Source organism: Galeopterus variegatus, unplaced genomic scaffold (assembly GCF_000696425.1).
Source record: "Galeopterus variegatus unplaced genomic scaffold, G_variegatus-3.0.2 Scaffold583, whole genome shotgun sequence".
NCBI lineage: Eukaryota > Metazoa > Chordata > Mammalia > Dermoptera > Cynocephalidae > Galeopterus > Galeopterus variegatus.
In genome coordinates, this window is record NW_007726694.1 from 560,788 (window position 1) to 571,694 (window position 10,907).

At 55.9% G+C, this 10,907-nt stretch overlaps 1 protein-coding gene across 1 annotated transcript in view; it reads left to right on the plus strand.

Annotated features, from left to right (window-relative positions):
* DLL4 (delta-like 4 (Drosophila)) overlaps window positions 1-7,983 on the plus strand; it is a 10,048-nt gene extending 2,065 nt beyond the window's left edge. Inside the window, exons 3-11 of the mRNA XM_008570253.1 lie at window positions 53-110; window positions 959-1,222; window positions 1,640-1,700; window positions 1,788-1,918; window positions 3,432-3,601; window positions 3,784-4,003; window positions 5,108-5,810; window positions 6,336-6,444; window positions 6,924-7,983. Of these exons, the coding sequence (XP_008568475.1) occupies window positions 53-110; window positions 959-1,222; window positions 1,640-1,700; window positions 1,788-1,918; window positions 3,432-3,601; window positions 3,784-4,003; window positions 5,108-5,810; window positions 6,336-6,444; window positions 6,924-6,929 (1,722 nt within the window). The 3' untranslated portion in view covers window positions 6,930-7,983. The remainder of the gene's footprint in view (window positions 1-52; window positions 111-958; window positions 1,223-1,639; window positions 1,701-1,787; window positions 1,919-3,431; window positions 3,602-3,783; window positions 4,004-5,107; window positions 5,811-6,335; window positions 6,445-6,923) is intronic.
* Window positions 7,984-10,907: the final 2,924 nt, after the last annotated feature.

Consider the following 10,907-nt stretch of genomic DNA (forward strand, 5'->3'; position numbering starts at 1 on the left):
GGGGGGGGCTCATCTCTCTCTCTCTCTATCCGCCCCCCCGCCCCCCCCCCAGGGTACCTTCTCACTCATCATTGAAGCTTGGCACGCGCCTGGAGACGACCTACGACCAGGTGAGTAAGCTCGCTACGCCGCCACGCGGGGGCGACACGGCGCAGCGCCGAAAGAGTTAACTTGTGATAGGCGGGGGAAGTGCGGGGTTGGGGGTGGGGGCCAGGACGCTCAGCTTGGCCCGAGTTGCGCCCCGCGCTGGACTCTCGGATTCCGCCCGCTGCCTGGACTCAGAGCACAATTGCGTTTCCTGCGGGTTATTTTTGGCGTGGGAACGCGGGGAGCACGGCGGTGAGAAAGGCTGAAGCTGCCAGCGCCGCTGACGGGCCCCTTCCTGTATTTTACACCTTTCGCGAATTCCGCTCCTTTGGAAAGGGAATAATGGCTTTGGGATGTTGTTCTGACACAGAGGAAAAGGATATTTCAGCAGCACAACAATTCTCACTTTGAAAAGGAAAAAGAAAACCATTACCCACCTCTGGGGCAGAACCCCTGAATGGGCACCAAAGGACCCCCCGCTCCCAGGGTCCTCCCCAGCCTGGAGAGTTTTTCTTTTTCTTTCTTTCTTTTCTTCTTCTTCTTTTTCCCCTCCCTATTTTTTCTATTTTGACTTCTTTTCCTCTTTCCCTTCCTTATCTGCCTCCAGAACACTGGGATATCTTAACATCCTTCTATTGTCCCCTTTTTGAATGCTATCAGGCCCCCTGCACATGCACACACACAGGGCAGCTAAGCAGTGGACTTTTGGGTCCCTCTGGCCTGTGGTTGCTGGCAAGTGGGGGTCATCTAGACAACTGGGATGATTTGTTGGCTGATCACCTTCATCACAGCCAAGAGGGACACTGACCAGCAGTCGCTGGCATCCTTGGGGACTGGCTGCCTTCCCTGACCTGACCCTCTGCCCCTTTAGAGGCCTTGCCACCGGACGCACTCATCAGCAAGATTACCATCCAGGGCTCCCTACCTGTGGGTCAGAATTGGTTACTGGATGAGCAAACCAGCACCCTCACGAGGCTGCGCTACTCTTACCGGGTCATCTGCAGTGACAACTATTATGGAGACAGCTGCTCACGCCTGTGCAAAAAGCGCAATGACCACTTCGGCCACTACGTGTGCCAGCCAGATGGCAGCCTGTCCTGCCTGCCCGGTTGGACTGGGGAGTACTGTGAACAGCGTAAGCAGCCAAGCTCCCACCTGCACGGAGGGGGAGGGTCCCCTGAGGAAACACGTGGAGTTGTCTTGGACACAGCCTGCCTCCCTCACAGAGCAAGTCTGGGCTGCCCACTAGCTGGGCCTCAGGGACACCTGGGGATATGGAGGATGAGCTTGGACTCAGACCTCCTCTCTCTTTCCAGTGTTCCTCCCCATCATGCCGAATCCCACAGGGACCCCCATTATTGCATTTTATCCAGCTTGGATTCTCCTTCCCTGTGCCTTCATTTTCCCTTTAAGATACCCATGGCCTCTCTGGGAAGCCAGGAGTGGGAATCTAGCCCAGGAGAGCTGCGGCACTCCCAGGGCAAGGACGGGAGAGTGGGGCTTCAGAGGCCTTGGCATCCCAGCCTCACCCAGCCCTGCTTTCTTTCCTTAGCTATCTGTCTTTCTGGTTGTCATGAACAGAATGGCTACTGCAGCAAGCCAGCAGAGTGCCTGTGAGTAGGGGACAAAGAGTGGGAGGGGAGACCCCCTCACCTGGCCAGGCCTCTCACCTCACTCTCAGCCTCCCTTTTGTTCCACAGCTGCCGCCCAGGTTGGCAGGGCCGCCTATGCAATGAATGTATCCCCCACAATGGCTGTCGCCACGGCACCTGCAGCACCCCTTGGCAATGTACCTGTGATGAGGGCTGGGGAGGTCTGTTCTGTGACCAAGGTGAGTCAGGGCAAAGAGAGGGTGCAGAAGGGGCAGGAGAGATGGGGCAGGGGGTGAAAACCAGAGTTGTCACCTGGACGCTTCTTGATGACTGCTGACTTGGCTTTCCCATTATCTTTCAAGGCTCTAGGGCCTTTGAAGGATCTTTACAACTGGCTTCTGATGAGATGGTGGGTCCTTCTTCTTCAGGTGGTGGGGAGCCAGGGTGGCTGAAGAAGCCAGGAGGGTGACAAGTTGGCAGCCTTGAGGTTGCACTCATTGAATTCTAGCAAAATCAAAGAGAGAGGGATGCCAGGCTCAGTTCCTCTTTCTCCTTTGTAGTTACCTATTAACCCCCTAAGTGTTTGCTTACCTTCGAGGGCTGTTTGAGCAGCTCTCCCCTAAACAGCTGTGTGGTTGGGTGTGCCCACCGGCTGCCCACGGCTGGTACCTGTGGGCAGAGTGATATCTAACCGACTTTTCAGTGTGGGCACCAACAGCCTCCCCTGTCCTTCCCCAGTTGCACTTGCCAGGCAGTGCCTGAGCCCATGCTGCTTCTGCCTGGTGTTTGGGGGTTAGCTACTCTTCTGGCTACACAGGAATCTTCGAACCCCAACTTTGGGGCAGGGAGCCTTTTCTCCTACATCCTCGTAGCCAGCTGCAGCATGTGCCTCCCATTTTCAGACTCAAATGGCGTGCCTGCTGCCACAGAGACACTGGCACAGGCCTGGGTAGGGTGGGCAGGGGACCTGCCAAGGTGGAAAGAACTTACCTAGGCCCTGACTTGCTGCCAACAGGGGCTTGGAATTCAGTCCCTGTGTTGTGTGTGTGTGTGCGTGTGTGTGCGTGTGTGTGTCTATCCCTCTATCCTCTCCCCCTCTACTCCTTGCCTTACCCCCCTCCCCCACCACACACACACCTGGTTCCTGATCATTCTCTTTCCTCCACCCACGTTTGCTCCCAGGTGACACAGTCATATACTCATCATATGCAAACACAGCCCTTACGCTCTGTGTATTTGCTCTATCTGGTTCTCCTTCCCTGTCCTTCCCAAATAAGAGAACAAATACATTTCAAAATACCCTCGTGACGCCTCCTCCTTTAAAAAATGCCTGGCCCCTCCCTATGGTGGCTCTCATCTCCCCTCTACCATTTCCACTGTTGAAATTGTATCCCTCCTTCCAGGCTTATCTTCTTAGCTGCCCCTCCTCCACGAAGCCTTTTCTGACTTCCTTCCCAACACATGGCCTTGCCCTCCCCTCCTCTTCCTCACCTTCATCCTACTCTGGCGGCAGTGTTTGTGAGCTTTCCAGTGGTGGTGTTTCAACCTTGATTAACTACACTGGTCATATGTAATTCAAGGTGCTTCAACATACATAATTTCATTGGTGGAAAGAAAAGGATATTTGGGCCTGGAAGACTTTGAGTTGAAGCCTCTGTGGGCCAAACATGGGGGGTGAACTTACACTACATGGAGTCTGAAGGCAGGAACATTCCCTGGCCCTGTTCAGCTAGTTGGTTCCTGTCTCTGCAGATCTCAACTATTGCACCCACCACTCCCCATGCAAGAACGGAGCAACGTGCTCCAACAGTGGGCAGCGGAGCTACACCTGCACCTGTCGCCCAGGCTACACTGGCGTGGACTGTGAACTGAAGCTCAGCGAGTGTGACAGCAATCCCTGTCGCAATGGGGGCAGCTGTAAGGTGAGGCCCAGGCCAGTGCAGGAAGGCAGAGGTCTTGCTAGGTGGTGTACAGGCATCCCCAACATACGCGGCCAGTTGGATGTGCAAGCATGGACAGGCATTGTGCGCTGGTGGAGCCCAGCTCCCAGTCACACATTTGTCCCCCAGGGTCTGACTTTGGCCTCTTTATGGTCTCTCTCCAGGACCAGGAAGATGGCTACCACTGCCTGTGTCCCCCAGGCTACTACGGCCTGCACTGTGAACATAGCACCTTGAGCTGCGCCGACTCCCCCTGCTTCAATGGGGGCTCCTGCCGGGAGCGCAGCCAGGGAGCCAGCTATGCCTGCGAATGCCCCCCCAACTTCACTGGCTCCAACTGTGAGAAGAAAGTGGACAGGTGCACCAGCAACCCATGTGCCAATGGTGCGTCCTGTGGCCTTGCTAACCTTGTGGACTGGCCCAGGGGCTGACATAGCCTTCTGGTGAGGCAGGGTCAGGAGAGGAGAGAGGCCTTGTCAGTCTCTCTGGGCAGGTTGAAATGGGAGGAGCAGGTTAGCAGCAGGTGCAGGCCTTAGGAGAGGGGGTGGTGTGCACCCTGCATGGCTTTTGTTTCTATTCCCTTTTTGGAGCCCTGACCTGGCTGGGGTGGCTCTGACCCTCCCCAGGAAGTCCTGGGCTAGAGGGCGGGATGTTGGAGGCTTCTTGTCCCTCCTCCAGGGAGGCTGGTGATACAGTCAGAGCCCTGCTCCTGGAGGCCTCATCTTGCCCCATGCCCAAGTAGAGCACAGTGTGCCACAGGCATCTAGAATGTTCAGTACCATTTGGGACGCAAAGCATGTTGGTCATCCTTGTCTCCTTGGCCTCCAGTAGGCAGAGTGAGACAGGCAGATGGCATTGGGTAGGAGAGAAGCTCAGGAGCTGTGGAGAGGTTGGAAAGGCTGAGATTGAGTCTGCTCCCTCTAACTCCCTGGAGCCAGTTTCCTCATCACCGAATGGGAAAGTGGACCTGTCTCCTGTCTTTCATGCAGTTGTGAAGATGAAATGAATCAGTGATAATTACATTTATTGGGACGTTTACTATATACCAAGCATGTACCCTTGTCTTCATGTACCTTCCTACCTAACCCTCACAGATATCCTATGAAGAGGCTAGCATTATACTCTGAATTAACAAATGAGGAAACTGAGGCCTAGGGATAATTTAAAGCAACAGATGCCAGACTGCCAGCTAGAGACAGCTGAGATTCCAACCCAAGCATATGTCTGATTCTACTTTCCAGTTCTGTAAGATGCTAGTAACTTTTATACAGTTGTAAAAGACTGAGGCATGGAGGTATGGAGAACCACGGTCACCCTAAACTCTAGGTCTCCTGACTCTTTGTCCAGTTCCCTTTGTAGTGGACCCGTAAATGCTGGCTGTGAACATGGAGGCAGAAGGCCCCAACTTGTTCCTGGAATGGGGCACCCACCCTCTGCACCGGGCGCTTCCCAGGCTATTGCTGACGTGTGTCCTGTGTGTCCTCACAGGGGGCCAGTGCCTGAACCGAGGTCCTAGCCGCATGTGCCGCTGCCGCCCGGGATTCACAGGTACCCACTGTGAACTCCACATCAGTGACTGTGCCCGCAGCCCTTGTGCTCATGGCGGCACTTGCCATGACCTGGAGAATGGGCTCGTGTGCACCTGCCCTGCTGGCTTCTCTGGCCGGCGCTGCGAGGTGCGGACACCCAGCGATGCCTGTGCCTCAGGGCCCTGCTTCAACGGGGCCACCTGCTACACAGGCCTCTCCCCAGACAACTTCGTGTGCAACTGTCCCTATGGCTTTGTAGGCAGCCGCTGCGAGTTCCCCGTGGGCTTGCCGCCCAGCTTCCCCTGGGTGGCTGTCTCCCTGGGCGTAGGGCTAGTGGTGGTGCTGGTATTGCTGGGCATGGTGGCAGTGGCTGTGCGGCAGCTGCGGCTTCGGCGGCCAGATGACGGCAGCAGGGAGGCCATGAACAACTTGTCAGACTTCCAGAAGGACAACCTGATCCCTGCTGCCCAGCTCAAGAACACAAACCAGAAGAAGGAGCTGGAAGTGGACTGTGGCCTGGACAAGTCCAACTGTGGCAAACAGCAAAACCACACATTGGACTATAATCTGGCCCCTGGGCCCCTGGGGCGGGGGACCATGCCAGGGAAGTATTCTCACAGTGACAAGAGCTTAGGAGAAAAGGCGCCACTGCGGTTACTCAGGTGAGTGGCACTTGGAGGCCCGGGGACTTGCTATGGGCCCCTACACAGTTCTGCCTGGGCCCCTCCTAGGCCAGGTGGGAGGCTGGCACGGGGCCTTTGACTGTGCTTTTAAACGAACAGGGGGTTTTGTTACTGATGAGAGGATCCTCCAACAACGTTCTACCAGGGGTCCTTTGTCTTTCTCTCCCATTCATTCATTCATTCATTCATTCATTCACAAATGTCAAGTATCCACAGCATGTCTATTATCACTTCCATCTTTCCACGACATGATTTGCCTCTAGGGGCAATGCTGGCTTTTTCCAGGTTTAAGACCCTTTGGGAAAGGTTGGGGTCCTGCGGCTCTCTTAGGGGCCTATTCCTAACTGCCTTCTCAGGCCAGCATTGGGCACCTCAGCCCCTGCGTCTTCAACCAGAACCCCCAGTGCAAGTGCCCTTTGTCTCTCCAGGGTCCAGGCTAGTGCCCCACCCTCCCCTGAGCCTTTCCCCATCCCTCCCTCATGCGCCTGTCTTGTGTTCCCTCAGTGAAAAGCCAGAGTGTCGGATATCAGCGATATGCTCCCCCAGGGACTCCATGTACCAGTCTGTGTGTTTGATATCAGAAGAGAGGAACGAATGTGTCATTGCCACGGAGGTGAGTGCTGGGCTCGCCTTCCCCTCCAGCATATCCCCTCCTGCCTTTTCAAATGGGAAAGTGGCCTATTCACTCTCCACCCCATGGGCCACTCCTGAAGGGTGGGTCAGAACCCCTCCCTGGCCTCATTGCCACAGAGGGTGTGAAACAGGAGCCATGGTGGTGAGCCTGACTTGGTCTTCCTGCTGCTCTGCTGCTGGGCTGGGTGGCCGTGGCACCTGGCCATCTCCCAGACGCTGCTTCCCAGCCGCTGGTGGGTGAGGGTGTTTGCCTTGGGCCCCTCCTGCCCCTCCCCACTAAACTACCTCACGAGCACAAGCTCTAAGGCACACGTGTGTGGGCAGAAGACTGGAGAGGACTCGCCCATCTTCCCTGTGCCTCTGCATACAGATTGGCTTCTCCCAGGGAGCCCGGGGCAGCCGCAGAGGGAGTACTTGTGCTGAGAGTGACCCCTTTCTCCCTTTCCACACGCTCCTCAGGTATAAGGCAAGAGCCCACCCGGGACTTCCCAGCTTTGGCCCGGCAGCTGGACCTTCCTTCTGCATTGTTTACATTGCATCCTGGATGGGACGTTTTAAATATGCAACGTGCTGCTCTCAGGAGGAGGAGGGAATGGCATGAACTGGACAGACTGTGAACTTGCCAAGAGATGCAATAGTCTTCCACACCCTTGGGTGTCTGTCTGACATCGGATTGGCAGCTACACCAGCCAGGGGAACAGAGGAGAGGAGAGGTGCCACTTGGACCTGCCCTGCCAGCAGTGGCCTTCAGAAGTCTCCTTCTGGGGCTCTGGTCTGTTTTCCAGAGAGAGTAGCAGTGGCCTCCAGGGGCCTGGAGCTGCTGTGGCCTCCACTGGCATCTGTGTTTCCAAAAGTGCCTTGGCCCAGGCTCCGTGGCGACAGCTGGGCCCAAATCAGAAATGAGAGAGTGGCAATAAGGGCAAGGCCTCCTATGGGCCAGTAAACCACTGGGTGCGGCTCTTGGCGGGGGCTGCCCTGCAAGGTGAAGTGAGTGCTAGAAGGGAGAGGAGCACTTTCTGCCCCAGCATCCATCTGCATGTGGGCCTTGCTTGGAACACTGCTCAGCCTCTTTCCCTGGCCTAGGCCCTCTGGGCAAGAATGTTGGTAAGCTCCCATGCCCCTCTGGCCCCGGGTGCCTCTGGGCTCCTGTGAGCACAAAGGCAGAGGGCCTGCCCCTTCTGCCAACCAGGAGTGCCAGGCCTAACTGGGGAGCTCAGGGCAGTTATGTTGGAAATTCCGATAAGGGAGAAAATGGGTGCTGCTGCCACCTGGGCCCTTTTGTCCCTCAAACCCATTCCTATGACCTTGAGCCTGGGCTCTGCCCATGCCCACTACTGCCCCAAGACCACCCTCAAAGCCGATCTTCAGAAATCAATAATATGAGTTTTTATTTTGTTTGTTTTTTTGTAGTTTATTTTGGAGTCTAGTATTTTGATAATTTAAGAATCAGAAGCACTGACCTTTCTACATTTTATAACATTATTTTGTATATGATGTGTATTTATAATATGGAACAGATGTGTACAGGAGTTTATTACTTCTTGGGTCCTGTCTTTGCGATGTCATAATGGGAATCCTCTCTCCACCTTCTCGCTCTAAAGAATTCTAAACCCCCTCCTCATATCACTGTGGGGTGCCCTACCTGAACCCCTGGGCCTGTGCACCCACTTGGCTTTGGCATATCGTGCCCTGGGTTCTTGTCCCTTCCGGTTCTTAGGGAGCCCAGCCTAACCTTCTCAATTGCCATCCTTATAAAGGGTGTTTGGAGTAACATGCCTGTTACTCCATGAACAGATCAATCCACTCACAAGGGCACAGTCCTCACAATCTAATCACTTCTTAAAGGCTCCATCTTTCACATATCATAGTTGGATTTCCCACCCCCTTAACACTGTTACAGTGAGGGTCAAGTGTCCAATACATGAACTTCTGGGGGATACATCTGACCCATAGCAGGAGCCCAGCCTTACCCAGCCAGTCCCCAGCCTGGGCCAGTCTTCCTTGCCTGATGGCTTTGAGGTCAGTTGCAGCTCCCTCCTCCCCCTTCATGCTCCCACCATTCCTTGGGGGATATTCCCTTGTGACCTGAATCTCTCCTCCCTTTCTCTCTTCAAGCCTGAAAAAGCTTATGGGACTCCCAAATCTTGCCATTTTTCTCTTATTCAAAAGGATTCTTTTCTCAGAGAGTGGGGTCTTTGAATCATGGTGACATCTGGGTCCTTCCTCCTCCCATTCCAGGGTTCTAGATGGACTGGCACCCAGCTCTTTTCTCAGCTCCAGCAGGGCACTGGTCTTTGAGGGACAGGACATGGGGGAAGTTTGTCATAGGCTTGTCCTCCTTGCAGCTGGATGAGAGAGCTGAGAGTCTGGGCACCTTATCTTCCCAGAGCTACTAGAATTTACTGAAGACTGCAGGGAGGAAGAGGAGGAGATGGCTTTCCCTGAGTCCATGTTCCTCTGGCTAAGGCACCAATGAGGGAGTTTCCAGTCTCTACTTCGTGCCCAGCTTCCTCAAAGGCACAGGATAGTCCCTAGGGCGCCACAGTCCTCTCTCTATAGCCGCAAACATACCCCATGGAGAGCAAATGATGAAAAAGTGAGCCATTGACAAAAGCTGAGCAGATGCTCCCAGCTCTCAGCCTGTCCATAGTAAAGCAAAATAGACCCACCAGATGCCTCACTGCTAATGGAGTCCAAGTATATGGAGTGCTACTTGCCCTCCCCTTTTCTCTTTCTCCCTGACATACACAGCATGCCTGCCCCCTGCCTCGTGCTTATACCAGAGACACAGGAGCGTGCACACTCTGCGCCTCGCTCATCGCTCCCTGTTCCCTTCGCTGCACACACAGGGTATCAAACAGGAAAACATTCAGGGAACCGTTCCCACAGCCTGAGCCGGCAGCAGGGGGAAGAACAACACGACCTCACTCTTCCTGCCCAAAATGAAACAGGAAAGCGGCTCCCGGGCTCTGGGGGGCGGGGTAAACTGGGCTGGGACACGAAGGCAAGATGACGAGGCTCCCATGTGGGGGACAGGTAGGACACCCGCAGGCCTGCACGTCCACACCACCAGGCTGTGCTGAGCTGCACGGGCTGCCAGACCCTCAGAGAAGAGCCCTGGAGGGGAGTGGCCTGGCTAAACCCACTCGCCTGCTCTGATACCCTAGGTGGGGAGTTGGGAGAGCCCACCACCAAGCTGGTTTCTGGGGAAAGTGGGGCCCATGCTTGGGCTAGGTCTGGGCAGCTCCAATCTGCAGTTCATGCCAGGTTCCACCTCTAGCAACATAACATAAGCTGGGCCAGGCACTTGGGGTGTGAACAGGCCCTCTTCTCCCCAGGATTTCCTACAGGTCACTCTCTGTGAGGTACCCAAGACTTTCCTGACCACTTGAGTGTCCAGGTACACAGGAGATATCCCTGGCTTGGCAGAAACAAAGCCAGATGATAGCTCTAGACTCACTGTGAAGTGTTTTCCATGAGTTAGCAAATGCCCATGTTTAATTTGCATGCGTATTTCACAAGAAAATTCAGAGTTTAGCAGTTCCCTAACAGCCTAGAGCCAGTGCCCTGCCCAGAGAATAAATCTGACCCCATGGTGTCCTCAAGTCCTGAGGACAGCTGTTTTTCCAGAGCCCGTTGTTTGGTAACCACCTGGAGCTCACTGTGGGGAGGAGCTGTGAAGGGAGAAATGCCTTTATTCTGCTTGCTCAGCCAGGGTCCCCTCTCAAGGCCAGAGTCAGACTGATCAGGGGACAGGGAATAAAAAAGAGTGCAGTGGCGCCTACCTCCTCCATCCCAGGCTAAATAAGGCCACTAGACTAAACCAAGGTAGTATGGACGCTCCATGTCTGCCGGCGACCCACAGAGCTCTCAGTACGTTCCCTCCCAGCCTCTCGGGGGTGCACAGGACCAGCGGACCCTGCCCTCCGCCTCACGTGGCCCGCTGCATTCCGTAAAGGGAATGGAAATGATTCACTCAGGGAACTGTGACTGTCCCTTCCCGGGGAGGGGATGCGCCTGTGAGGTCCCAGCGGCCTTCCCCGGGCGGCCACGCCCTCCCTTGCGCCCAGAGCGCACGGTCCGGCCCCGCCGCCCGGCCGGATCCTGGCGGGCCCCGAGCCCCGAAGGGCGGCGGAAGAGGCAGGTGCGCCCGCTTGCCCGGGTCAGCCCTCCACCTGCAGCCGCCGGGCGCCTAGGACGTCCCGCGGCTCCCCGCCCCCCGCGCTCTTTGTTACAGCCCGACTTCCTGTTTGCAGCCGCCGACCCGGCTCACTTCCCGGGCCGGGAAGCCGCCGAAGGCCGCGAGGTTCTCGGAGACTCCCCGCCTCCTGCCTCCCCGAGTCCCTCCTCCCGGCCTGGGAGCCCGCACCGGGCCGCGGCCGCGCGTGCGGGCGCTCGGGACGGCAGGCTCCGTGCCCGGCACTAGAGGGCGCTGCGCGGCTG